This window comes from Lolium rigidum, chromosome 4, assembly GCF_022539505.1.
Source record: "Lolium rigidum isolate FL_2022 chromosome 4, APGP_CSIRO_Lrig_0.1, whole genome shotgun sequence".
Lineage (NCBI taxonomy): Eukaryota > Viridiplantae > Streptophyta > Magnoliopsida > Poales > Poaceae > Lolium > Lolium rigidum.
In genome coordinates this window covers 157,422,947-157,450,494 of record NC_061511.1, presented here as the reverse complement: position 1 = coordinate 157,450,494, position 27,548 = coordinate 157,422,947, and the positions used below count along the sequence as shown (strand labels likewise).

The 27,548-nt window shown below is 44.6% G+C and overlaps 2 protein-coding genes across 2 annotated transcripts; both read left to right on the top strand.

The window, feature by feature from the left end:
- Positions 1-1,848: 1,848 nt before the first annotated feature.
- LOC124706112 (homeobox protein BEL1 homolog) lies at positions 1,849-7,311 on the top strand. The gene is made up of 4 exons (XM_047237772.1): positions 1,849-2,766; positions 3,846-4,231; positions 5,589-5,649; positions 6,137-7,311. The coding sequence occupies exons 1-4, from the start codon at positions 2,095-2,097 to the stop codon at positions 6,770-6,772; spliced, it is 1,755 nt and encodes a 584-aa protein (XP_047093728.1). The 5' UTR covers positions 1,849-2,094; the 3' UTR covers positions 6,773-7,311.
- Positions 6,886-27,336, top strand: LOC124647684. The gene is made up of 7 exons (XM_047187587.1): positions 6,886-6,897; positions 7,025-7,138; positions 8,512-8,564; positions 8,981-9,067; positions 25,423-26,923; positions 27,037-27,165; positions 27,248-27,336. Exons 1-6 carry the CDS (start codon positions 6,886-6,888, stop codon positions 27,145-27,147), a joined length of 1,878 nt encoding a protein of 625 aa, XP_047043543.1. The 3' UTR covers positions 27,148-27,165; positions 27,248-27,336.
- The last annotated feature ends 212 nt before the right edge of the window (positions 27,337-27,548 follow it).

Below are 27,548 nucleotides of genomic sequence, written 5' to 3'. Positions count from 1 at the left end.
ATTTAATAGAAGGCATAGATCTACTCTTCTGCAAATGTCAAAGCACAAAAGTTATGCGGAACGGTGAGAGAAGCTACTCGTCGAAGAGGATTTCAAACGGTCGACCATTTGCGATGGATTTCACAAATGGCGTCCAAAAAAGCTACATATATGAGCAAGAATAGACCATCAAAAACTCGACGAAACTAGGTGTTAGTCGCGTGAATGGGACATCATCTAAACGCACCATTTTCATGTAGATCTTATCTCTAATCGGCACACCGTTATGTAGATCGAATGACCATTAAGATGAGTAGATTAGAGTCAAGGTTACGCACATCCGTAGCATGCGTGGAGCCATAAAAGGCCCCCTTTTTTCCCTTGTTAGCATTTGGCTGGCGGAGAACGCCCAAATCTACTATTAGAATGTTTTAAAATGCAATCTGTGCAGGACTATTATTTTCCTCCCTAGGCCACCAACCAGACGCTTACAAGCGGCATTTTGATACGCCTATGGAGATGCTCTAAAATGCAAGGAGCATGATCGGTTGCTCGCGAACCGGTTTCTCGCATCGTGGACAAGAAAATCAGGGGTTTGGCAGCCCACGAGAAAAAAATTTCTTGCATCGCACGAAGTTTAAAGCACCCCAGAGGTTGTATGAGGAGGCGCACTCGATTCAACCGTTCCTGACAAGCCAACCTCTTGTCACGCCTAGTGGAGGTATTTTGTGCCTAGCTCGTGCGAGGGAAGGATGGAGGGAGCTTGCGCATGTTCAGGAAAGTACGCATGAGAAATTCAGTCACCTCTCGCCGATACTCCGCGCCTATATACACCACCCCGCCTCACCGCCAAAATCCGTGCCACCATTTTCCCCCATTTGGGCTCACCGTCGAGCCAATATATTCAGCGACAACAAGGTAAGGAGCAGTCTCTTCTTAGGACGGGAGAGCTCCGCTGGGTCATCTTCCTCTGCCTCGCTGAGATGGAGTCTTCTTCCTTCGTAGCATCCATCTGTCATATCACTAGCTTAGATCTATTAGTTTTGCTTAGATTTAAGCTTGGTAGCTTAGATTTGTAAGGCTTGACTTGTTTGCTTTGATCCGGAGGTGGTTTAGTTGCGTCGAACACCTTTTTTATATGATCTTTGTAGGTGCGTAGTCCATGTATAAGTGCAATAGTTGGCACGTCGTCTCCTTGTACCAGCTTCACACTTATAAATTGGCAAATATTTTTTGCATGTTTCCTTAGAAGGTGTTCACTATGTTTACAAAGCTTGTTAGTGTGGTTGCTTACCATTGTTCTTGCGCTATGGTTATTTGTAGGATGTGAGCTCGCCTAATGTGTCGGTGAACTCAGTGCTACTGGCGGTGCCGCTTCAGTAGATTTCTGGGCCTCATTGGTACTGTCCAATTACAAAGAGGAACATGATGGTATGGCCTGCTTCTCTGTCCACCTTTATGCTGAAAAAGATAAATTTTGATGCTTGGAAAAGCTTTTGACAAGACATTTCTTTATCTTTTTTATACGGGACACAAATAATGTTCAAAGAGTGTCAAAAAATACAAAAAATTATTCATATTTTTTAAAATTTTAAATATTTACTATAAACATATGCTCCCAAATTTAAAGGTGGTTGTTGGGATTCTGATATGGCTGTGGAGATGCTCTAAAACGCAAGGAGACGTTGTGTCTGTGTGCTTCTGCCGCCTCTCCCCGTGTGAGAGTGTCCCCTCCTCTGCTAATACGAAACATCCCATCCACCCATCTCATTCCGATGGAGCTCACGTCGTCCGTCTCCTCGCCGCAAAGATATGGCCCTGCGCTCCTGCGCGCGCTGCTCCCTCCCCTTTGCGCAAAGCCGCGTCCGTCCTCGCCTCGTGCGCGCGCGTCTCCATCCATCTCTCGCCACTCGCCTCGCTTTATTTCCTAGCTAGCTAGCTAGCTTCCCCTCTCCGTGCTCGCCTCCCTTGTCCTGCCTCCACTTTTCGTTTTCCCAGCTAGCTAGCCTTTTCCGTCCGTCTGCCGTCGATCGACAGACTAACGAAGCGCGCGCCCAGGCAGGCAGGCCGTCCGTCCGTGCGGAAGGCGAGAGCGCGCGGTGTCCGGGTATAAAGATGGCGCACGATCCGAGCCTGGGGTACGCGGACTACTTCGCGGCGACGCCAGGAGGCGGCGGCGTGACGCTGGTGCCGGAGGTGGACGCCGGCGGGGAGCACGAGATGTACGGCGACGGAGGATCGCACCACCACTCCGCCGCGGTGGGGATGTTCGGGGCGAGGGGCTTTGGCGGCATGGCGCCCAAGGCCGCGCTCGACCACGTGGACGGCTCGTCTACCATCAGCTTCTTCCGCGCCGAGCAGCAGCAGTACCAGCAGATGGGACGGGCGCCGCTGTCGCTCTCGCTCCACGGCCAGCCGGACGCTGTCTCGCCGTCGTCGTCCTTCATGCTGCACCAGCAGCAGCAGCAGCAGCAGCAGCAGCAGCAGCAGCTCGGTGGTGAGCAGCTGCACCACCAGACGGCGTGGCAGGCGCATGGCGGCGGCGGCGGCTGGCACCTGCGCGGGTCCAGGTTCTTGCTCCCGACGCAGCAGCTCCTGCAGGAGGTCTGCAGCATCCCGATGGAGGCCACCGCCAAGCAGGCGGCGAAGAAGTCGGCGCAGGAAGATCCCAGCGGCGGCGGCTCGTCGTCCGCATCGTGGCCGCCTCCGTCGTCGACGCGGATCCAGAGCATGGACGCGGCCGAGCTGCAGAGGCTCAAGGCCAGGCTCTACACCATGATCGAAGAGGTACGTTAGCAAACCACCACCACAGACCACACCTCGGTTCCTCAACCGATCGATCATCGGTCACGGGCCATGCTTTCCGTGCGTCAGAAACTACCAGTTTCTTGGAAATCTCAAAAGATGCAGGCAAGGCGAGAGGAGTGGCAGTTCCATGATGGCTTGCCCAAGGAGGGTTCCTGGGACAGACACAGTGGGGGTGATTCCTTCCTGGGCCTCACCGTCCCCTTTTGGAAACCTGTATTCCTTCACCTCGATCGCTGCAGTTCTAGCTACTAGCTAGGTGTAGTCTGTCCTAGGCATGCCACCCCTAGTCCCTAGACGGCCTACACCGAGAACATATCTAGTGATACCACCCTTTAAATGATACCATGATACCGTACAAAAAAAGTATTTTTATACGTGTCAAAAAATTGTACGAAAAAATGTGAGTGCTCATGAAGCATGTCCCTACATCATCACAAAATTTCATATCCAAAATCGACATGGACACTGAGAAACAAAAAAGAGAAAACCAGCATGAATAGTGCTACCTAGTGTCACAAAAAGACAAAATCAGAAATGACACTATTCATGCTGATTTTCTCTTTTTTGTTTCTCAGTGTCCATGTCGATTTTGGATATGAAATTTTGTGATGATGTAGGGACATGCTTCATGAGCACTCACATTTTTTCGTACAATTTTTTGGCACGTATAAAAATACTTTTTTTGTACGGTATCATGGTATCATTTAAAGGGTGGTATCACTAGATATGTTCTCGGCCTACACCCCCTTTTCTCTCTGGTCTCTGCATGAATCTCATGCACGGACTCGCGTCTCTGGTCAGTGGCTCCATGGCGATCTCTGCACTTGCGCAGGGCCATCTCCTGCTTCCGTTGCCGTTCTTGTGTACACTGCCCACTTGTACTACAGTGCAATTCATAGGTAGGTGCAGTGCAGCCTAGTACTAGGCTGCTAGCTAGACACGCAGGCGCAGAGCTACAGCTATAGTCAAGAGTCAAACACTGTCGCATTTGTGAATTCACAGTGACAACAATAATTTTCATTCCTACTGTACGTGTGATTTCTGACTCTGAATTGCAGGTGGACAGGAGGTACCGGAGGTACCGCGACCAGATGAGGGCGGTGGCGGGGTCCTTCGAGGCCGTCGCCGGGCAGCAGGCGGCGGCGGTGTACACCAGGATGGCGTCGCGGACCATCTCCAAGCACTTCCGGAGCGTCCGGGACGGCGTGGCGGCGCAGGTCCGGGCGGTGCGCGGGGCGCTGGGCGAGAAGGACGCCGGGGCCGCCATCCCCGGGATGACCAAGGGGGAGACGCCCAGGCTCAGGGCGCTGGACCAGTGCCTCAGGCAGCACAAGGCGTACCACTCCGGCATGCTCGACAGCCACCCGTGGCGCCCGCAGCGAGGACTGCCGGAGCGCGCCGTCTCCGTCCTCCGTGCCTGGCTTTTCGAGCACTTCCTCCACCCGTAAGCACTTGATCCTTGCTTATGCCCTCCGTGAATTCCTAGTTCCCTACTCGATCTTTTCCTAGCATCGTACTAATTACTAGCGTTCTACACTTCTAATGACTGCCTCTCTACAAGAAGATTGACCTGCATTTTTTGCTGCCCGCATTGTTAGATGATAGATTTTTCTAAGAAAGAAATATTTAGTGCATCACTTGGAGTGAGTACTTGGAGAAGATGCTAACCATCCAAATGCGTTGCACATCATTTTAAACATCTTGTTTGTCCTTGTATTTTGCTCCGTGGCATATTTCTCTTCCATGGTACTCCCTCTTTGTCACAATGCAGGGCATCTTAGTTTTCTTTCAAAAGTTAAATGATGTAAAATTTGATGATCGTTATAGGTGGTGTTACATTTTTCTACATCTTTACTCAAATTTTACATCGTTTGACTTTTATTAAAACTAACATGCACTGCTGTTTTTGGCAAAGAGGTAGTATATCATTTGTTAGCAACAACATTTTTTTGTTTTGCACCCTAGGTTTAGTTTAGTGAAAAATTCTCATTGATTTTTGGCACTACGGGAAAAAACGGCATTGCCGTGCAGCCTATCATTGCCGTGGGCCGTTGCATGGCAAAGACATCTTTGCCATGCGCAGCAAGCAGCATGCACGGCTAAACTTCGCACGGCAAAGAAACTTTATACTCCCTCCATCCATAAAAAGCTGTTGAATATTTTTCATAATTCAGATGCCGAACATATTTCAGAATTCAACATCTTTATGAACAGAGGTAGTATTTTATTTGGTACTTGCTAATAATGAACACATGAGCTATATGCTTCGTGTGTTCCCATGTATATATCACTTTGCTTATATGTATACTCCTGATTGCCTAATTTTTAATTAACGCTGACAAAACAGCACATAGCCGCAAACTCACTTAGTCTTGCCTGTATGGTTTTTATCGAGAATTATACACATATTTGCTAATTTTTAATTAACGCTGACAAAACAGCACATCGCCACATACTCACTTAGTCTTGCTCGTATGGTTTTTATCGAGAATTAAATATACATATAATTACTTATATTCATATGCCAACAAATGCTCTTCTGCTCTCTACTACTGTTGCAATGTCCACATCAAATACCGCCCTTGTCTTGTAGGAATATTCCATGTCCTATCTACGAACAAGCTTTACAATATAACAGTATCCCTAGATATCTTCTCTTGTGCTAATCAAATCTACCTACAGAATCACGATTTGTTTTTTCTTGTTGCATACTTCTAGCTACACTAACTGTACAACCTGTATGATCGAGATGGTGGGAGGGCAGGTTATCTGACGCCCTAAATTGGTATCTTCTCGTCCAGGTACCCGAGCGACGTGGATAAGCACATCCTGGCGCGGCAGACGGGCCTATCACGGAGCCAAGTACGTACTCCTCCTCCTTGTCACCAGTTCAAATCATCCGTCCATCCATCAGCTGCAATCATACAAAAATGTTAACGAATTTCTATCCAATAATTACCCACACACACACTGCTGGATACTGATCGATCATCACGTCGTAATCGTTGTGTTGTTCATGTCATTGGCTACGCATAAATATATAATGCTGGCCGGTTCCGTGCCACTAATTTCGAGCTGCAACTTGCTACTTCCTCCATTCTATAATTGTTGTCGTGATTTTGATGTATCTAAACACATTTTGTGTATAGATGCGTCCAGCTCTGCGATAAAATTTATGGAATGGAGGGAGTAAGATGTCAACATATATACTACTTGTCGTCGGTCGGGCGACACGTCCGAGTCGATCGTACGTTTGTGTCTTCACGTGGTGGTGATCGCTCAAATGAAGAATTAATCTAACGAAGTGTGTGGTGTGGGATGCAAAAATTAACTTGTGCGACGTATGCAGGTTTCGAATTGGTTCATCAACGCGAGGGTGAGGCTGTGGAAGCCGATGGTGGAGGAGATGTACGCGGAGGAGATGAAGGACAAGGAGGAGGGGAGCGGCGACGGCGGCCAGTCATCGGCGCAGCAGGCCAGCGACCTCGGGAACCCTAATCACCTGGAGGGCAGCGGTGGCGAACAGAAGCCGACGCGGGCGCAGCTGCACCTGCACGACGCCGGCTCGCTGGCCTCCGTCGTAAGCATCGGCCGGGGCGCGGACCAGCACGGGCAGGCCCTCAACTTGGGCATAATGGACCACCTCGGCTTCGACCCGTACGAGGCGGCAGCGGCCGGGTTCGGCGGCAACGGCGTGTCGCTCACGCTGGGCCTTCAGCACCAGCAGCAGCAGTACCATGGACATGGAGGCGTGAACGTAGCCGCATTCGCCGCCGCGTCCCCGTCGGCCTCCACGGCGCACGGCGGCGCCGCCGAGTACCTGTTCATGGCCGGCGACCAGCAGTTGGGCGGAGGCGTGCACTCCTCTAACGGTGGCCAGTATGGGGCCGGCATGCCGTCAGACGCCGACGCGGCCGCATCGCAGCAATACCACCGGGGGCTGAGCGCCACCGGGTTCCACCTCCTCCGCGACCTTGCCGGGTGATCCGTCGGTCGATCTGTACAGGGATCATCATAGACCGGAGGTCGATCGGGGACGGACGCGACAACGACTGATTTGATGGGGAATTGGGATGTGTAAATGGCGGCCGAGCTGGCATGGCATTCATGGTAGCTAGCTCGCGTACGTACTCACCGGCGTACGTACGCGCGCGGCTAGGGATTTTTGTAGCGCTTAGATGTATACCTCTATTGAATTCTTGGCTGGAAGTCTCCGTCTATGTGTACTGTGTTCCAGGTCGGCCGCGCGCATGTCGCCGTCGCGGACGGAAGCGCCGACGTCGGCAGGGCTCCGCCGCGCCCGCGCGTGATAGTAGTCGAACGGTCAGGGAAATACTTGCTGTGGCTACAGGTTCGGAATTCAACAGGAAGGGGGTACAAACGCACGGCTGCATCTCTCCCTCCCGTTATTCCTACCACCAGCATTCACAGATTTGGTTTGTTGGGGTGTCATTTTCGTATCTTGATCTTGGAGTTGGGTTTCCGTGGGGAGATGAAAGCAAGTGCCACTTGCAACGGCGGGCGCCGAGCGGGTTCTTTGGACGTGACCCAATAGCCAATTTTATTGAGGAAAACAGAGTGAAGCAACTAGATTTGAACTCATGCATTCCGCTAAAATGTAAATGCTTGCTTCAATAAATAAAGATTATAAATTTAGCAAGAAATCGAAGCTTCCAAAGTTTGATTAAATATAAATAAGAAAATATGAACCTCCTTGAACCTAGATAGAGGTATGTCTCCTGTTTCAAAAGAGTTAAGTCAAGACGTTCGAAAAGGTGAGAAGAAAAGATAAATATTTTTTTTTGAGGCTGAATCAGTGGGTTCCCCTACTAAGAAGGGAGTTGCTAGTAGGGCTGGAATTCGAGCCGAGCCGAGCCAGCTCGGCCCGACTCGCTAAAGCTCGGTCAACAATCGAGTTAGCTCAACTCGACTCGTTTAACAATCGAGTCAAAATTTGAAACTCGGCTCGACTCACAAAGTTCGCGAGTAACTCACGAGTAGCTCGTTTAAAACGGTCAAATAGAACATGTAAAATATATAGTGCAATTTTTCCGAATATTTCGGCATGAATGATGAACAACAACATTAGGATTATGGTACCAGAACAATATAAACCACAACGATCAATATATCACGAGAATAAGATTTCCAAGTTGAGAAACTACAAATATACTTGCCCATTTTGACGGGCTTGGGCCGACTTCATTTTTACCGAGCTAAACAAGCTACTCACGAGTTCGATGAACTCGGCTCGTTTAGCATGAACTCGTTTAACGACAAAATATGAAACTCGGCTTGGCTCGTTATACACCGAGTTCGAGTCGAGGCGAGTCGAGTTGCGAGTTACTCATTTAGCTCGCGAGTCTCGAGTTTTAATTCCAGGCCTAGTTGCTAGAGATTAGCAAGCATCCTCTACCTACAGGCTCCAAGCCTAAAATAAAAGAAATGAGAAAGGGCAGATGTTACCAAAATGTCTCAATCCAATTTCTGAAGCCACCATAGGACTTTCTGGTGGCTTTATGCAAAAGGAGAGTCAACTCATCCTTAAACTTCTTCATGCATCTGTATAGGCTTGGAGGAATAGCTTTGAAGATGAAATCATTGCGCGTAGTCCAAATCGACCAAGCCGTCAATATGATGATCTCCATGAAAAAAGGTTCCTTAAGAGAAGTCTTTGGACTATCTATGAAGCTCTGAATATCAGTTTGTTGTGGTGGAATCCAGGTAGGGCATAAATACTGCCAACAGATATGTGCAAAAGGGCAGATGAAGAAGAGGTGATTCCTTGTTTCTAGGCCACTGTCATCACACATTATACATGAATAATAATCTATGAAGAAATTCTTTCTTTGCAACATTGCTTTGGTGTTCAATCTATTATGCAATAGAAGCCAGAAGAACACTTTATGCTTTTGCTGACAAAAAGTTTTCCACATCCATTCGAAAGCTGGTGGTGCACCTCCAGAATTCATGAGGGATTTATAAACAGAGGAAACCTTGAGATTATCAACTTTTCCAAACAAAAGTCCAAGATTCAACATTTTCATCATTTTGGGATGGGGCTAAACTTAAAAGCAAGGCCTGAAACAAGTGAAACTGAGCCAAAGCTTCCTCTGGCAGTGGCAAATGAAATAAGTCTGCTGCATCTGGTAAAATGAGAGCTTGCTGAAGTGAGATTGTTTCATTCATGCAGTAAGAATATAAGTGTGTCCAAGTATCCTTTAAGGGTTGTTGAGACCAGACATCTTGCCAAGGAAGAATGGAATTTCCTTGCTGAAAGGTACACTGAGCAAGTTGCTTGAAAGTAGGGAGAATGACCAAACAATCTCTCCACCAAAAGGATACATCCCTTATTCTTGCATGTGGCAATGCAGTATTGTAGTAGATTTCCCAAGCCATTGTAACCCAGGGTATATCAGCTTTATTATAAAATTTATGAAAGTGTTTCATCAACAAGCAATTACTCTGAACTGCAAGATTCAGAACACCTAGACCACCCTGATCCTTGGGCCTACAGACAAGGTCCCAAGCTGCTAAGGGAGGATTCTTATTTGCAAATCCTTGTCTCTCCAAAGACAGTGTCTCCTATATTTATCCACTTCATGTATTACCCACTGGTAGACTTTCAAAGAACAGAGAAAAACATTGGCAAAGATGAAAGTACTGAATTCACCATTCTTAGTTTCCTGCTATAGTTGAGGTACATGGTATAAGATGGCAATCTTCTTTGAACAGTCTGTATGAGTGGCAAAAAAAATCTTTTCTTGTCTTGATAGTGCTTAGTGGCAGCCCAAGGTAGGTAAAAGGTAGAGTTCCCTCTTGACATTGTAATGCAGCAGTAAAAATAGCCACTCTGTCAGGAGTAACATTTATTGGGATGAGATTGGACTTTGAGTAGTTAACTCTCAAACCAGACACATTCCCAAAATTTGGAGCGCGGTGACCGAATTCATCCCTTTGAGATTTCACCGTCCCTCTCCAGCTTGCGCCATCTCCCGTGGTGGCTCTGCGGGAACGCGGCGTTGTCGACTTTTGCGGAGACGAGGGTGGCTCACTAGAAACGGCCGATCCGGGCATTCCTCCAGGGCCTGGCCCGAGGGTGCTTTGAGAACCGGTTCCTAGAACAATGCGGGCGAGGCCAGGTAACCAAACTGGCCGAAAATTGCTGGCCCGATGCGAGCCAAGGCAGGCCCAGGCTACCAAACATGCCCTAGGTTTTCTACTAGCCCTTTTCAACTATGTTAAAGTAGCATGAACTTTCTTAATTCAAGGAAAGCAAGATGACATAATACAAAAGAAGTGTTGAATTGTTTCCTCTTTGTCACAACAGCATCATTTCTTGTTCTTTCAAAAAAAAATCATAGTGCTCATGTTGTTGCTCATTTTTTAGCTAGGTTGTGTGAATAATTTAGTGCGGTGTGCATGTTCGGGGTATACCACCCCTACAACGACACATGATTTGTTAATGTTGCTACAACCCTATATTGGCATATAATATGTTGGTGTATACCCTACACTATGCCAACAGATAGCATGTAGGTATAGATAAAACCTTTGCCAACAAATGAGTTGATTCTACTCCATTCTCTATGCCGACAAATATTCTGTAGACATATCCTGTGAAAAGAGAAGCAATGTTGCTCCCATTATATTTTCCAAAATTGCATAAAAAATCATATATTGCAGAATAAAGGTGCAATTAGTAGAACCACATACAACAAGACAATTTGATACAATACTACCCAACAGTAGTAAATTCATTACATTCAATTCAAAAGTACCTAAGTTGTACAACGAGTTGCACACATAAGTATTTTAACAAAAGCTCGTCTCAAGTACAAAATAATTATTTTAACAAAAGCTCATCTACATGAAAAGTTTTGCTATAAAGCACTGAACAAAATCCAAGCCATGCGCCCACTTGAAACCAAACTCATGTCAGTTGCACGCCACCGGTCTACTTGCAATTTTGAATTTCTATGCGCATGCAAAGAAAGATATAGTATCATCACCATGTTGCAGCAATCTACTACACCTTCTCAACAACAATGAAATTTACAATTTGAATATATATTAATTTGTGCAACTCATCTATACATTAGCCACAAACATGAAATTACACAGTAACCAAAATAAATTTCTATAAGTCATCTACACATTTTCAACATCCAGAGACGAATAAAGATGCAAACATGTATATCTACCCATTCTCAATAAATTTTGGAGTATAACATGGCCATAGTGAGAAAAATGGCTTATATGGGATATCACTTTCCAAGTTTCCATAAAGTTTGATGCCAAGGTAGATTAGTTATCAAAATTTAATATAGTAGGTGTTTCATATTGTGTTTCTTTATGGAACTGTAGACTTGTACACCAAAACAACATATTTCCCCGCTTAACTCATACCTACGTGTCTAAACCATGAGAATTATGTTGCATTTTGCTTGAAATTTCATTAGTTCTTGATCATGCATAATAACAAGTTTCAAGTAACTTCTCTAAATTACCATATGTACCAAGAAAGTGCAATTTCCAAAAGATTTTACAAGGCATAATAACTGATTTTTACCGGGCTATTGCTTTATTCTAAGAGATCTACACCCAAGTGTTCCATTGTTTAATACCTGCACCTGGTTCCACATTAGTTGCCTTCTACTAATCCTTCCTATGCAACAATCTACATTAGTTTATAAATAGAGATCAACCTACTAGCATAAAATGGTGAAATATAAGTGGCCATATGCTCGTCGTAGCAGTAGGCCATGCAATTGATTTTCCATGAGCATAATCCAAGTTGACAACATCCTCATATGGTCGAGGTAACCGAGTATCCAATTTTACATTGAATTGATTAAACCTTTAGAATACGTAGCACCAAGAGGCTCACTACCCGCATGTGAATCCACCACTCTTCCACCCTAAGGCACAATATGCAATTCAAAACATAAGTTAAAAGAGTAGGGGAATTGCAACTTAGAACACACTTCCAAGCATATGTAGCAAAGAAATATTCACCCCTTGTTTTTTTTGTCTTTGTGGAAGAGGAATCCTTCCTCTAACAAGAGCATCTGACTGCATCGTCATCAACAATTTCTCACCGATATTAGCAATTTGAATTTTTTTGTGCATTAGCGAATTTTACTATAATACCATGATAATATAGCATGATAAATTCACTTTGGGTCATAGGTGTAGATGTACCCATTGTATAAACTCGCAATAAAAATGTCAACAAATTGTGTAAAGAAAATTCTTCCGCACATTCTATATTCAGACACAAAGTTTCGCGAAAAATGAATACTTTTTATGGCCTATGTAAAAAAACAACCTTTTATGCTCCAATATAACTATTTGTCTTTTACAAAACGGTCATAAAGAGTATAAATTTTTTGGAAACTTTGTATGTTAACATAGAATGTGCGGATCTACGCTCAGCTTTTTCAGATATTATTTTTACATTCTAAAATAAATTTTCTGTAATAAGTGCATTTATACCTATAAGCCAAAAACACTGCCTCCGTATAGTCCCACAGGTCTAGGCCAGTCAAGTTTTTTCGTGCACGCGAGTTCATGTACTCCCTTTTTTGAGGGAAATCCATCGTGGAGGATTTTATTGGTTAGGGAAGAAATTTACATAATCATATATTATTGAAATAAGAAAATCGGGTGGTTCTTCATTCCAAACAATCCAACATTGGCTCCTCCGAGTGACTAGCTAAAACATGGGCTGCCATGTCGGTATCCCTAGGACAATGATTCAAAACCACTTCTGAAAAATTGTGAGAAAATATGGTGCATTCCTCCTATATATATAGTTGTATCTGGTCCAAGCTGAAAGGACACAGATGTCGCCTAGAGGGGGGGTGAATAGGCGATTTAAAACTTTTACGAGATGGGCTTAACAAATGCGGAATAAAACTAGCGTTTACTTTGTCAAGCCCAAAGCCTATATACTATGGTTCACCTATGTGCACCAACAACTTATTCTAAGCAAAGGTTCACCTATGTGCACCAACAACTTATGCTAAGCAAGACAAGCAACTTATGTGATAGCAAGATATATATAACTTCAAGCACGATGGCTATCACAAGGTAAAGTGCATAAGTAAAGAGCTCGGGTATAGAGATAACCGAGGCACGCGGGAGACGATGATTTATCCCGGAGTTCACACTCTTGCGAGTGCTAATCTCCGGTGGAGAGGTGCGGTGGCTTAGTGCTCCCGAACGCCACAAGAGGCTCACCTTGAGGTGTGGTTGCTCGATGCACACCAACGCCACAAAGGCCTCACCCCAAGATGCGGTACTCACACCACACACCGAGCGCCACGAAGGCGCCTCACCTAAATCTCCGGTGACCCTCGCCACAAAGGCCTAGGTCACGGTTCCACTAAGGGATTTCCTTCGAGGCGGAAACCGGGCCTTACACAAAGCTTGGGGCACGCATCCACAACTTAATTGGAGGCTCCCAAGAAATCGCCACAAAGGCCTCAAATCCGTCTACGGTTCCAAAAACCCAAGATCGAGTAACAACTTTCTTGCTTTCACTTCCACGAATCACCGTGGAGATCTCAAACCGATGCACCAAATGCAATGGCAAGAACACCACAAAGATGCTCAAGTCCTTCTCTCTCAAATTCCAACAAAGCTATAAAAGCTATTGGGGGAATAAGAGAGGAAGAACAAATAGGAGGAGGAACACCAAATTTCTCCAAGATCTAGATCTAGTGGATTCCCCTCACAAAGAGAGGGATTTGATTGGTGAAGATGTAGATCTAGATCTCCTCTATCTTTCTCTCAAATAGATGCAAGATTCATTGGAGGGAGAGGGAGATAGCAAGCTCAAAGAAGGTCAACAATGGAGGCAAAAACGAGCTCTAACGGATGGGAAACTTTGGGGAAGAAGACCCCTTAAATAGGGCAAGAGAAATCTGCCCGTTATGCACAAAACTCGTCAAAACCGGAACTTCCGGTCATTTGGGGCGGAACTTCCGCCCCCTGGAAGTTCCGGCCAACTTCCGGGTGAAGAAGGGCGCCCCCGGAATGCTCCCGGTATGTTTTCTGCGTGCAGAATCGTCATTTCCGGAAGTTCACCGGAAGTAGGGCGGAAGTTCCGGCCAACTTCCGCCCAAAAAACTGCTTCACGAAAACTTCAATAACTTTTGCATCCGGACTCCGATTTCGATGATCTTGGGCTCGTTGAAATCACAACAACGAGCTCTACAACAATATGCATAGAAACATCATAGTCCAGCAAAGGAGGATAGAATCAAATGAATAAAGGTTTTACCTATCTATAAAAGGCAAACCGGTAAAACCTCCAATATGGAAAATGCAACAACTTGAGATAGGAGACTTGGATTTAGGTGAAACCAACTTTGTTGTAAAGAGGATGACAAGAGCTACCACACAAAGAGTGAAAATCTTAAGAACAAGTGGGGTAGGTTTTTCTATGTATTTTAGAGTGAAACCTCTCAATACGAGAAACCGAGAAAAACACCAATATCAAAAACGCAACAAGTGATTCATGCGGAATCCGTTTTCGATGAACTAGAGCTTGTCATGAGAATAAGCACAAGCTCTAAATCACCACATGGATAAGATCCAAATAACAACCAAGAAATATGATGCAAGGATGCAAAGGTTTGAGCTCTCTCCGAACGATACGATCGAGTTACTCACTCGAGAGCCCTCTTGATAGTACGGCAACTAAACTATAAACCGGTCTCCAACTACACTATGAGACCGGTAAGAAAGAAACCCTATCAAGAGCAAACCTTAAACTTGCGCATTCCACTTGAGCTCGATGATGACGATCTTGACCGCAACAAGATGGAACGCCTTTCTTGATTGTGCTTGCTTGACGAAGTCTTGTGGATTGCTCCCCCATAATCCACCGTGGGAGAGCTTCTTGTTCCGCGCATCTTCACATATACATGATCACCATATGGATGGCAAGAGTCTAGCAAAGGATCTCTTCAATGATGACTCATCTTGAACTTGCACTTCATTTCTTCATGGCAAGCTTCAAGCATATGATCTCTTTGAGTTGGCTCATCTTGAACTTGCACTTCATTTCGTTGATGTCTTGAAGTTAACTTTGAGAGCTCACTTCATCTTCTTCTTCAAGACATACTTGACACTTGATCTTCTTCATTTTCTCCTTATTGCAATCTTGAAGCCAACATATGTTTCAAGCATTGCCTATGGACAACTCCTAGAAATATAACTCAATGCAAACATTAGTCCATAGGGATTGTCATTAATTACCAAAACCACACATGGGGGCTCCATGCACTTTCAATCTCCCCCATTTTGGTAATTGATGACAATCTCTTTGAGAGGTTTTATATAAGGAATTTAAGTAACAAACAAGTTGAATATATAGAGCAAACTCCCCCATAATATATGCATGTGTGAATGATCTTGACTTTCATTGCATATATTGGCATTCAAAGCCTAGTGGAGTTTCCTCTAAATATTCAACTATGCAAAGCAACAAGATGCAATGCAATAAAGGCACATGCTTAAGCACAAAGCAAAGACATAACCAAATTCCCTTAAACCCTCCAAACTTCTCCCCCATTGGCACCAATTGCCGAAATGGGTGAAAAATTTAGAAGGCCAATATAGTGAGAGTTCCTCCATATCGTGTGCATTTCTCATAATTTGAGTGAAATCAAATGCACGTATCCAATGATGAATATTCGGAAGGAATCACACTATAGATGGGATCAAAGATTGCAAAAAGATAACAAAGTCAAGAAGCTTCAACAAATGAAGCAAGCAACCAAATGAACCACAAAGAAGGTAACAAAAGAAAGAAAGATATTATGATAAGATCAAGAAGATTGCTCTATATAATATGAGGAAGCTCCCCAAGGTTTGTGCACAAAACTAGACAATTTGCATTGGAGTATAAAGTGCACAAACATGGAATCATCACTCCCATAATATCATTCAAAACAAAGGATACCAAGTGAATCAAACTCTAATGACCACCACAAAATAGTGTCTTCAATAAAATGAGGAAGCTCCCCAAGGTACATGCATAAATTAAAATGTTGCATTTGAATACAATATGCATAACATGGAATCCTCAATCCCTCATTACCATTTAAAACACAAACATTTGCAATAGATCACAGATAGAAAATTAAGCCTAACACTTGCAACAAATAAATGGTTGAGCAACAAGTAAGAGGCACCATAATAAAAGGCTCAACCAAGAGGATATGTGAAAGGCATGATAAAGCATATTATAAGACTATTACAAGGATGAGCAAAAAACATCATCATAGTCTTCAATGAATTATATTGCTTAGCATGACCAATCAACACGCAAAAAATTAATAAGATATCAAAAGGAGATGTATCATCTCTTATGTGTATAAGTTTCTCTAAGTGAGCAATATCACAAAGATATTTATCCACAAAGAAACATGCACACACAAAATAGATACATAAGAAATAAAGCATGATATCCAAGAGGAAGTCATGCAATATACCAATAAGAATTTTTGCTTAATAGCATGGCCAAAGGCTCAATTTTATCTTATTGTACATTCATGAACTTCAATCACAAACATCTAAAATACATCACAAATATCAACAAGGGATAGAATATAGTTGGGATGCATTGAGAAAGGCAACAAGTATTACAAACGAGGATACTAAAAGAAATAACTCAATTTGCACTTTCATCGATATTGCACATGTGAGAGGCTTGAGGAATTGATATGTAATAAAAATTGCTAGATAGGCATAGATGGGATGGGTGAATCCTAAGCATGATTTTATATACTTCCCAACATATGCACTCATCTCAAATTACTCACATTCGCAATAAAGAGGTTTCATTAAGACTTTAGCAAGAAGCACAACATTTGCAAATCAAGAGATTCATGCCAAGATGCAACCATATGGTTGGATGCTAGAAAAATATGCATGAGAAGATACTTGTTACCGAGATAACATTGGTGTGGATGTAGTAGATATGTGTTCGTTGACCAACCTAGCTTGCCTCAAGTTACCATTGAGTCACCACTTATTCCCAAGAGTGAGACAAGCATCCAATGTATATCCATTGTACCTAACACACAGGTATGTACAAAAAGGTTCCCAAACTAATCGGGTCCGAAGTAGTTAGACACACTACAACATATATGACAAACTCCACAATTCTATGTGCATATAGATATGAAATTGAGTTTCATGCACATCTTAGCCAAATTAAGATTTGATGGAGTTTACCTTATATATTGGATCAATGAAAGTGACACATGCCATAAGATATACATATATTAAATATGCATGCACAATACTTTCAAGGACCAAAGGAAGATACAATTTGGACAAAACACCAAATAAATCAAGAGACAATGGTTGCCCAAATTATATCAAAGAATCAAATCAACACAAGATTGACTCCAAAGACGTATCTCATTATAAGAAGCTAATTAAGCCTAAGCACAAAGGAATGAGATAACCAACTCCCAAGAGAGCAAGGTTCCAACAAATAAACCAAACCCTCGACAATTTTTATGATGGCAAAAAGTACCAAAAAGAAAATTTATGTCTCCCAAAACCAAATTTTTGATAATGATCAAGAGAACATTAAGCATTATAACAAATATAGGAGAGCTCCCCCAAGATTAGTGCATTATCTAGGATTTAGAATATGGAGACAAAATGCACAAAACTAGGATCATCATGCTACCTATATCTACTAAAAATGCTAAGAAAGTTTGAATAGACAAATTAGATCCATGAGATGCAAGGAAGACACATGGGAGTCAAAGCACAACAAATTCATGGCAATAAATAAGGCAATTTAAACACAAGAGCCAATGTAGATATGATCAATAAATATCTACCTCATAATTGATTACCAATTGTCCTAGGACAAGAGGTATTAGGAAATATTTTCCGGTGGTAGTTTGTAAGTATACATAAGATCATATTTACAATGAACAAAGCATATGGTAAAAGATAAGAGTTAACCATCATGCAAAGATAGTTTCTTGATAGCTTCATTTAGTCATACCAACATGCAAGACAATTAATAGTATTCATACCAACATGCAAAGCAATTAATAGTATTCATACCAACATGCAAAGCAATTAATAGTATTCATACCAACATGCAAAGCAATTAATAGTATGACTTGAAGCACATGGTTTTCCAAAAATGTATTGAGGGACACGTTGTGAAAAACCATGCCAAGAAAAACTTTCACAAATAAAATCCACAAAGATATTAGCAATGAAGCCATTTAAACAAATTGGAACTTGTTTGAGAAAACATGTCACATATGAGAGATAATTTACAATATCAATTCTATGTGACACAACCTCAAATGTTCACATTTCCTAGGCTTGTAATATGCACAAAGCTTATTACTCCCCCATAATGTGATAGATAATATATTTTCACAAGAGGCAAATAAGATCCAACTAGAGATATTAATGGACATTGGAATTTGAATTTCTCATGAAGATGACATACCACATAGAGACTAGATAATCTTGCAATATCAATTCTAAGTGATATTCCTCATGTACACACATTGTTAGGATCATGAAATTCCCAAAGGAATATCACTCCCCCAAAACAGGATAGTCCATTAATCTCTCATAAGAGCCATATAAGATACAACAAGATGCAAAGCGGCTCCAACATAAACACAAGTACATGGTGTGCAACCCAACATACATAGACTTGATTTCTCAAGAAAAGCAAGTAGGAAGCACAACATATACAAACACATGCTAGGAACAAAACTAACACATGCAAAAGGGCGAGTAACTTTCAATATAAGTGTGTTGAGAACATGTTACCGCAAGGAGGAACATTGAATACATGATAGAAGCAAGATAACCAAAAGACTTGGCTTGAGATAATATAAATGATGAAGATCCCTTAATTCTTAATGATGTAGCCAAGTCTCCAATGCCCTTCAACAAGCACCTATTGATCAAATTTTGGATTGTTGGTCCCCAACTAAGTTGGGTCCTAAGAGGTAGTCATAATAGGCTTGGCAACCCAAATTGTTCTTTTCTTGACACCACTTTGAGCACCAACATATTTGGCAAACACATTGCCACCCTCATCCTTACGAAGAGAATAAACATCATCAATGGTGATAGAGTTGGATGAGGTACCAATAGTGCACAAGGAGGAGATGTGGCCCTTCTCACGGCATATGTAGCAAGTTCTTTTCTTCTCCTTCTTCTCACTAGGTTTCTCCACAATGGGAGCATTGGCTTGTTTCTTCTTGGGAAGTGGTATTTTTTCAACTTGAGGTTGAATATGAGTTTGAGCTTGAGACCGCTTCCCTTTTTGCTTCTTCTTCAAACTGCAAGATCTAACATGGCGCCCTTCAATATTGCACTTGAAGCAAACAATCTTGGTCGGGTCTTTGACTTGTACTTGGCCCTTCTTCTTGTTGTTGGATTTGAATCCAAGTCCACTCTTGTCATTGGGGGATTGTTGCATACTCAACATCGTGTCAAGTTTGCATTTCCCTTCATGACCCTTTACCAAGTCATTCTTCAAAGAAGTGACTTGGGCCTTGAGCTCTTTGATTTCCTCTACATGGTTAGTAACAACACAAGTACTAGAGGAAGTAGAATCTTCATTGTTAGAGCAACAAGGCAAGAAAGATAATTCATCACAAGATTTAGCAATATTATGAGTGGATGAATTACTAGGACTAGCACATGGCAATATAGCATTTTGAGTAGTAGTGCTAGTATCCACATGAGGCTCACAAGGTGTTGCCTTAGATATGATAGCCTCATGAGCTAACTTTAGCCTATCATGAGAGGCTAGAAGATCCTCATGGGAGCGAGAAAGCTTTCCATGATTTTCTTCCAATTTCCCATAATTGCAAGTTAGCAAATCAAGTTGAGCCCTTAGCTCAACATTCTCCTTCAAGATAGATGCTTCACAAGAAGTAGAGTTAGTAGCAAAAGCATCATTATTAGTAGTACTAGGCGAAGGCAAGTTGGCATGCTTTTTTAGATAAGAAGCTTTAAGTTGCTCATGCGACTCGGTGAGTTTGGCGAGCGCACTCTCAATGACCCTTGAGCCCTTTTTGAGTTGCTCAAAATCCTCAAGGAGTTTAGCATTAACAAACACAAGCTTATCATTTTTTAGCTTTAGTTCATTTGCCATCTCAAGAGCTCTATCATGGTTTTCCTTTTCTCTAGACAATTCTAGAGCAAAGGTCTCATCAAGAGCTTCCTTGGTGGTTTGTTCTTCTTCAAGTTCATTCTTTAAAGATGCTACATCATCGGCATACTCTCGTTCAAGAGCACCCTTTTTATCAATGGTGTTCTCATGCATCCAAATAAGTTTTTGACTCTCAATAGCGGTAGTCAAGATTTCAAAGAAGTGAGAGCAAGCAATTTTATCTTTGCAAATAACCTTGAAAACACTCATACCCTTATCGCGTAGAGAGACAACCCAATCATCTTCTTCATATTCATATTCATCCTCATCCTTATCCCCATGAGAAATATTAGGTTTCATGGTAGGAGGTACCGTGGAACCCTTGGCCATAAGGCATATATGAGGACCGTGAGATAAAGATGAGGAGTTACTTGAGGCTCCTTTCAAGATCTTGTCTTGACCAATAGAATCTTTGGTTTCCTCTACATTGTTAGCCACACAACAACTAGAGGAAATAGAAGCATTTTTATCATGGCCACAAGACAAATCAAGCATATCATCATGAGATTTATTCAAGCAACTTACACATGATATGCAAGGACTATCAACACAAGCATGTAAATCATTTCTAGTGCTAGATGTGTTTAAGTTCGAAGATGAAGCATTGCAATGAGATAGAGATGAAGAATCATCAATAGTAAGCTCAATATCAACATTGCAATTTGCATCACCACTCACCATATCATTACCTTGTGTCTTACCACACTTTGGTGAAGTGGATGAAGATGAGAACTCATCACGACCGGAAGTGGAAGCAATACAATCATCCTCAATGATATTGGACACATCATATTTATCTCGAAGCTTTGTCCATAATTCATGAGCGCTCCCAAAAGGCATGATTGAAGAAGTAACTACATTGCTCACAACAATGGAAAACACATGAGAAGCAAGAGCATCGAGACAAGAGTTTTTCTTCTCCTCATAAGAAAAATTTTGGGGATCCTTAGGAGAAGAAAAACCCATGTCAAGAAATCGCTCCATGTTCGGGGAAATACCCCGCAAAATATTAAGCACATAAATTTTCCATAGATCATAATTTGTGCCATCAAATATAAACAAGTTATTGTGATCTAATCCCCTAACCGACATCTTTACTCTCAAGGCGGTGAAGCCTAAGAATGAGAGACCTTGCTCTGATACCAATTGAAAGGACACAGATATCGCATAGAGGGGGGGGTGAATAGGAGATTTAAAACTTTTACGAGATGGGCTTAACAAATGCGGAATAAAACTAGCGTTTACTTTGTCAAGCCCAAAGCCTATATACTATGGTTCACCTATGTGCACCAACAACTTATTCTAAGCAAAGGTTCACCTATGTGCACCAACAACTTATTCTAAGCAAAGGTTCACCTATGTGCACCAACAACTTATGCTAAGCAAGACAAGCAACTTATGTGATAGCAAGATATATATAACTTCAAGCACGATGGCTATCACAAGGTAAAGTGCATAAGTAAAGAGCTCGGGTATAGAGATAACCGAGGCACGCGGGAGACGATGATTTATCCCGGAGTTCACACTCTTGCGAGTGCTAATCTCCGGTGGAGAGGTGCGGTGGCTTAGTGCTCCCGAACGCCACAAGAGGCTCACCTTGAGGTGTGGTTGCTCGATGCACACCAACGCCACAAAGGCCTCACCCCAAGATGCGGTACTCACACCACACACCGAGCGCCACGAAGGCGCCTCACCTAAATCTCCGGTGACCCTCGCCACAAAGGCCTAGGTCACGGTTCCACTAAGGGATTTCCTTCGAGGCGGAAACCGGGCCTTACACAAAGCTTGGGGCACGCATCCACAACTTAATTGGAGGCTCCCAAGAAATCTCCACAAAGGCCTCAAATCCGTCTAGGGTTCCAAGAACCCAAGAGTAACAACTTTCTTGCTTTCACTTCCACGAATCACCGCAGAGAACTCAAACCGATGCACCAAATGCAATGGCAAGAAAACCACAAAGATGCTCAAGTCCTTCTCTCTCAAATTCCAACAAAGCTATAAAAGCTATTGGGGGAATAAGAGAGGAAGAACAAATAGGAGGAGGAACACCAAATTTCTCCAAGATCTAGATCTAGTGGATTCCCCTCACAAAGAGAGGGATTTGATTGGTGAAGATGTAGATCTAGATCTCCTCTATCTTTCTCTCAAATAGATGCAAGATTCATTGGAGGGAGAGGGAGATAGCAAGCTCAAAGAAGGTCAACAATGCAGGCAAAAACGAGCTCTAACAGATGGGAAACTTTGGGGAAGAAGACCCCCTTAAATAGGGCAAGAGAAATCTGCTCGTTATGCACAAAACTCGTCAAAACCGGAACTTCCGGTCATTTGGGGCGGAACTTCCGCCCCCTGGAAGTTCCGGCCAACTTCCGGGTGAAGAAGGGCGCCCCCGGAATGCTCCCGGTATGTTTTCTGCGTGCAGAATCGTCATTTCCGGAAGTTCACCGAAAGTAGGGCGGAAGTTCTGGTCACCAGAACTTCCGGCCAACTTCCGCCCAAAAAACTGCTTCACGAAAACTTCAATAACTTTTGCATCCGGAGTCCGATTTCGATGATCTTGGGCTCGTTGAAATCACAACAACGAGCTCTACAACAATATGCATAGAAACATCATAGTCCAGCAAAGGAGGATAGAATCAAATGAATAAAGGTTTTACCTATCTATAAAAGGCAAACCGGTAAAACCTCCAATATGGAAAATGCAACAACTTGAGATAGGAGACTTGGATTTAGGTGAAACCAACTTTGTTGTAAAGAGGATGACAAGAGCTAACACACAAAGAGTGAAAATCTTAAGAACAAGTGGGGTAGGTTTTTCTATGTATTTTAGAGTGAAACCTCTCAATACGAGAAACCGAGAAAAACTCCAATATCGAAAACGCAACAAGTGATTCATGCGGAATCCGTTTTCGATGAACTAGAGCTTGTCATGAGAATAAGCACAAGCTCTAAATCACCACATGGATAAGATCCAAATAACAACCAAGAAATATGATGCAAGGATGCAAAGGTTTGAGCTCTCTCCGAACGATACGATCGAGTTACTCACTCGAGAGCCCTCTTGATAGTACGGCAACTAAACTATAAACCGGTCTCCAACTACACTATGAGACCGGTAAGAAAGAAACCCTATCAAGAGCAAACCTTAAACTTGCGCATTCCACTTGAGCTCGATGATGACGATCTTGACCGCAACAAGATGGAACGCCTTTCTAGATTGTGCTTGCTTGACGAAGTCTTGTGGATTGCTCCCCCATAATCCACCGTGGGAGAGCTTCTTGTTCCGCGCATCTTCACATATCCATGATCACCATATGGATGGCAAGAGTCTAGCAAAGGATCTCTTCAAAGATGACTCATCTTGAACTTGCACTTCATTTCTTCATGGCAAGCTTCAAGCATATGATCTCTTTGAGTTGGCTCATCTTGAACTTGCACTTCATTTCGTTGATGTCTTGAAGTTAACTTTGAGAGCTCACTTCATCTTCATCTTCAAGACATACTTGACACTTGATCTTCTTCATTTTCTCCTTATTGCAATCTTGAAGCCAACATATGTTTCAAGCATTGCCTATGGACAACTCCTACAAATATAACTCAATGCAAACATTAGTCCATAGGGATTGTCATTAGCGCACTTTCAGAAGCGAGTTCCCACATTTTTGTATGACTTCAACCATATCCATGCAATCTCAATTTACTTTTATCCTGTTGCAGCCCCGTCTGACCCACCAAGATGAGGCCATCATGGAGGGATCTTGCTTTTGAGTAGAAGGATATGAGACAAAAGGTATATCACAATAGTTCACAGATATAAAGAAGCCTAGATCATCTCGGACAATTTCACCCGAGTCGACACAAAACCATGTATCCACATTCAGCTGACCAATTTGACCCAGCCATGCCTAGCTATACCGCTCTTCTTCTTTCTTGCTCTCGAGTTATTCATCGTTAGAGTTGGCATTGCTTGTGTTGTTCTAGCGGGTGACTGCACCGTCTCCCCTTTTGTCGCTTGGCGCCTTTCCCACCAGACATACCACACTGTTGTAGGCTTGTAGTCACACGATCGTTTCTTTCAATGTCAAGAAGTAGTCAGGCCTTCACTGATTGATCACGCAACAACACTTCAAGCACCGAAGAGCCTTGCTGCTCAACATTGCATGCATTCGACCGCTCATACCCTGCAGGTGCTAAATATCTCTAACCCTGGGACATGTAAACATAGTGTGTTTGATGCTCTCACAATCAACCTGACACAATTGACATAAAGAGCTCGGCTGCATGTGCCGATTTTCAAGCACTCATTTGCATGGAATAGCACCAAGTAGTGACCTCCAATATTGTATATGGGTTTACATTCACATACCTTTTTTTTTTGAAAATTGGCAGGGTATAGGACGTACCATATCCACTAGTCCGCCTCAGTTTGTTTCCATGGTAGTGATCCCATTTTGCATAGTAACCAAGAAGATACTAGTTTTTGTAAAATGACAAGACATGAAGTCTTCCATCATCCCTCTTGCCAATGGAGTATTCAGAATAGGTTGACCATCAATTGTCCATGAAATGCCTCGTAACAGTTCTTCATCCCACTAACCATTCTAAGTGTCAATAAATTCACAAACTTTTGTGTAAATAATATTACCTCTTCTTAGCGACGGAGCTAGTTGGGTGTAAAGGTGGGGTGGACCCACCCCACCTTAAGATTTAGCCCATCCCATATATTGGCTATACTAGAAAAGAAGAAAAGGGGTAAAAAGGCCCAGCCTAACTTAGGCCCGCCCCGCCCTGTTAAATTGGGCTGGATCCGCTTGTCGCAATTTTCCTATTCGGACTTCAAAGGATCCAGGGATCATATCAAATGTGCATTATTTTGTCTCATCACCAACTCTCCCAAGGTGTCCTCTTTTGAAAGTTTGAATTCCCATTCAAATACTTTGCCATATATGGGAACTCCCCTTCTTGAATTGACTATCCTGGAGATCTCTTGATGAAAAATGCTTAGCTATCAAGACTGATGCACAAAGAGAATCAAGGTTGTGAGATTAATCTATTGTTTGGCCAACATTGCCAAGTTGAAACGACATTGCAATCTCTAAACGAGGTGTACTGGTTTAAACTAGATGCAATAATCACCCAGAGCTGTCGCGAGACATGGCTTGAGAACCAGCAAAAACGAGGTGCACCGTTATCGGACCTGGACAACAGTACCGACCACCGGGAAATATAAGATCCAAGAAAGGCGATGAGGCCATTGACCAGGCCACGGCACGAGTTGTCGAGTCCTCGTTTGCATTGCCACGCACGCATGCTGGGCTACTGCAGCCACAGACAAACGAACAAAACGACCTGACCACCGTACGTTGGCACACTAGCCACATTTAGCAAACTCGTCGATCAAGCCTGGCCATTACGATCGACCACGACGAGGTCGTTGGCATGAGGGGCGGAGGAGGGGCCGGAGACAAGCCTCCGGCCAACGGCATGCACGGCGGCGCGGCGCACGGTGCTTCCGGCGGTGTCAAGGCCAAGTCTACCTTCCTCTACGGCATCCTCCTCTACGTCGTCCTGCCCGTGCTATTCATGTACATGGTCATCGTGGCAATCTCGCCGATCTACAACCCGCGGTGCTCGCCGGAGGGCGCCGGCGCCATGGTGCATTTCGTGGTGGCCAACCCGAACGCCTCGTCGAACAGCTCGACGCTGTCCCCACCGCCGCCGATGGTGTCGGCGGACGAGGCGCCCACGGGGCTGCGGCACATCGTGTTCGGCATCGGCGCGTCGTCGGCGCTGTGGGAGAGCCGGAAGGAGTACATCAAGCTGTGGTGGCGGCCGGGGCGGATGCGCGGGTTCGTGTGGATGGACAAGCCCGTGGACGAGTTCTACTCCAAGAGCTCGCGCACGGGGCTCCCGGCGATCATGGTGAGCTCGGACACGTCCAAGTTTCCCTACACGCACGGCGCGGGAAGCCGGTCTGCGCTGCGGATCTCCCGCATCGTGTCCGAGAGCTACCGCCTGGGCCTCCCGGGGGTCCGGTGGTTCGTGATGGGGGACGATGACACGGTGTTCCTCCCGGAGAACCTGGTCCACGTGCTGTCCCGGTACGACCACACGCAGCCGTACTACATCGGGTCGCCGTCGGAGAGCCACATCCAGAACCTCATCTTCTCGTACGGCATGGCGTTCGGCGGCGGCGGGTTCGCCATCAGCCGCGCGCTGGCGGAGGAGCTGGCGAAGATGCAGGACGGGTGCCTGCACCGGTACCCGGCGCTGTACGGCAGCGACGACCGCATCCACGCGTGCATGTCGGAGCTGGGCGTGCCGCTGACGCGACACCCGGGGTTCCACCAGTGCGACCTGTGGGGCGACGTGCTGGGCCTGCTGGGCGCGCACCCGGTGGCGCCGCTGGTGACGCTGCACCACCTGGACTTCCTGGAGCCGGTGTTCCCGGCGACGCCGTCGCGGGCGGGGGCGCTGCGGAAGCTGTTCGACGGGCCCGTGCGGCTGGACTCGGCGGCGGTGGCGCAGCAGTCGGTGTGCTACGACCCGGAGCAGCAGTGGACGGTGTCGGTGTCGTGGGGGTTCGCGGTGATGGTGGTGCGCGGGGTGCTGTCGCCGCGGGAGATGGAGACGCCGGTGCGGTCCTTCCTCAACTGGTACCGCCGCGCCGACTACACGGCCTACTCCTTCAACACGCGGCCCGTGGCGCGGCAGCCGTGCCAGAAGCCCCACGTCTACTACATGCGCGAGTCAAGGATGGACCGGCGCCGGAACGAGACGGTGACGGAGTACGAGCGCCACCGCGTGAAGCAGCCGCCGTGCCGGTGGCGCATCGCCGACCCCGCCGCGCTCCTTGACCACATCGTCGTCCACAAGAAGCCTGACCCCGACCTCTGGAAAAGGGTACGTACACTCTTTTTTGAGTTATGTTTTCGATGTTTTCATCCATTCTTGAAAGTAAAAGTCTGCATTATTCTCGGGCGTTGATTAACACGTTCTCTTTTGCAAATGAGCAGTCTCCAAGGAGGAATTGCTGCAAGGTGTTGTCGTCGCCGAAGAAGGGGATTGACCGGTCGATGACCATCAACGTCGGCATGTGCAGGGAGGGCGAGTTCGCCAAGGTTTAATTAACTGGCAGGAATTAGGTTGGTGCTCGCTCAGCTTCAGTTAGTTTCAAATCCTGCATGTACGTGCCTTCACCATTGGCCGTGTCGCTTGTGCATGCAGTGAGATCTGTTAAACGGGAGAGGAGGGGAGGAGATACCGAGATAGCGGCGGCGGGAGAGGTCCATTCGTGCGGTGGAGGAGCACGGCCGGCTTGACCTAGCAGAAACAATGGTTTGAGCTGGATGTTGATTGAAGAATGGAAAACGGACGCACAAGGGTCTGGTCTGTTAATACAGTAGCTGATGCAACAGTAGTAGCAGAGGATAGTACCTCTACTGTTCCAATCAGGTGGACTTAGCCATTTAGGTTTTGCGTAGGAACTAACAAGATTTCACGAACATAAGTTTGTAAGGGCGGCGCA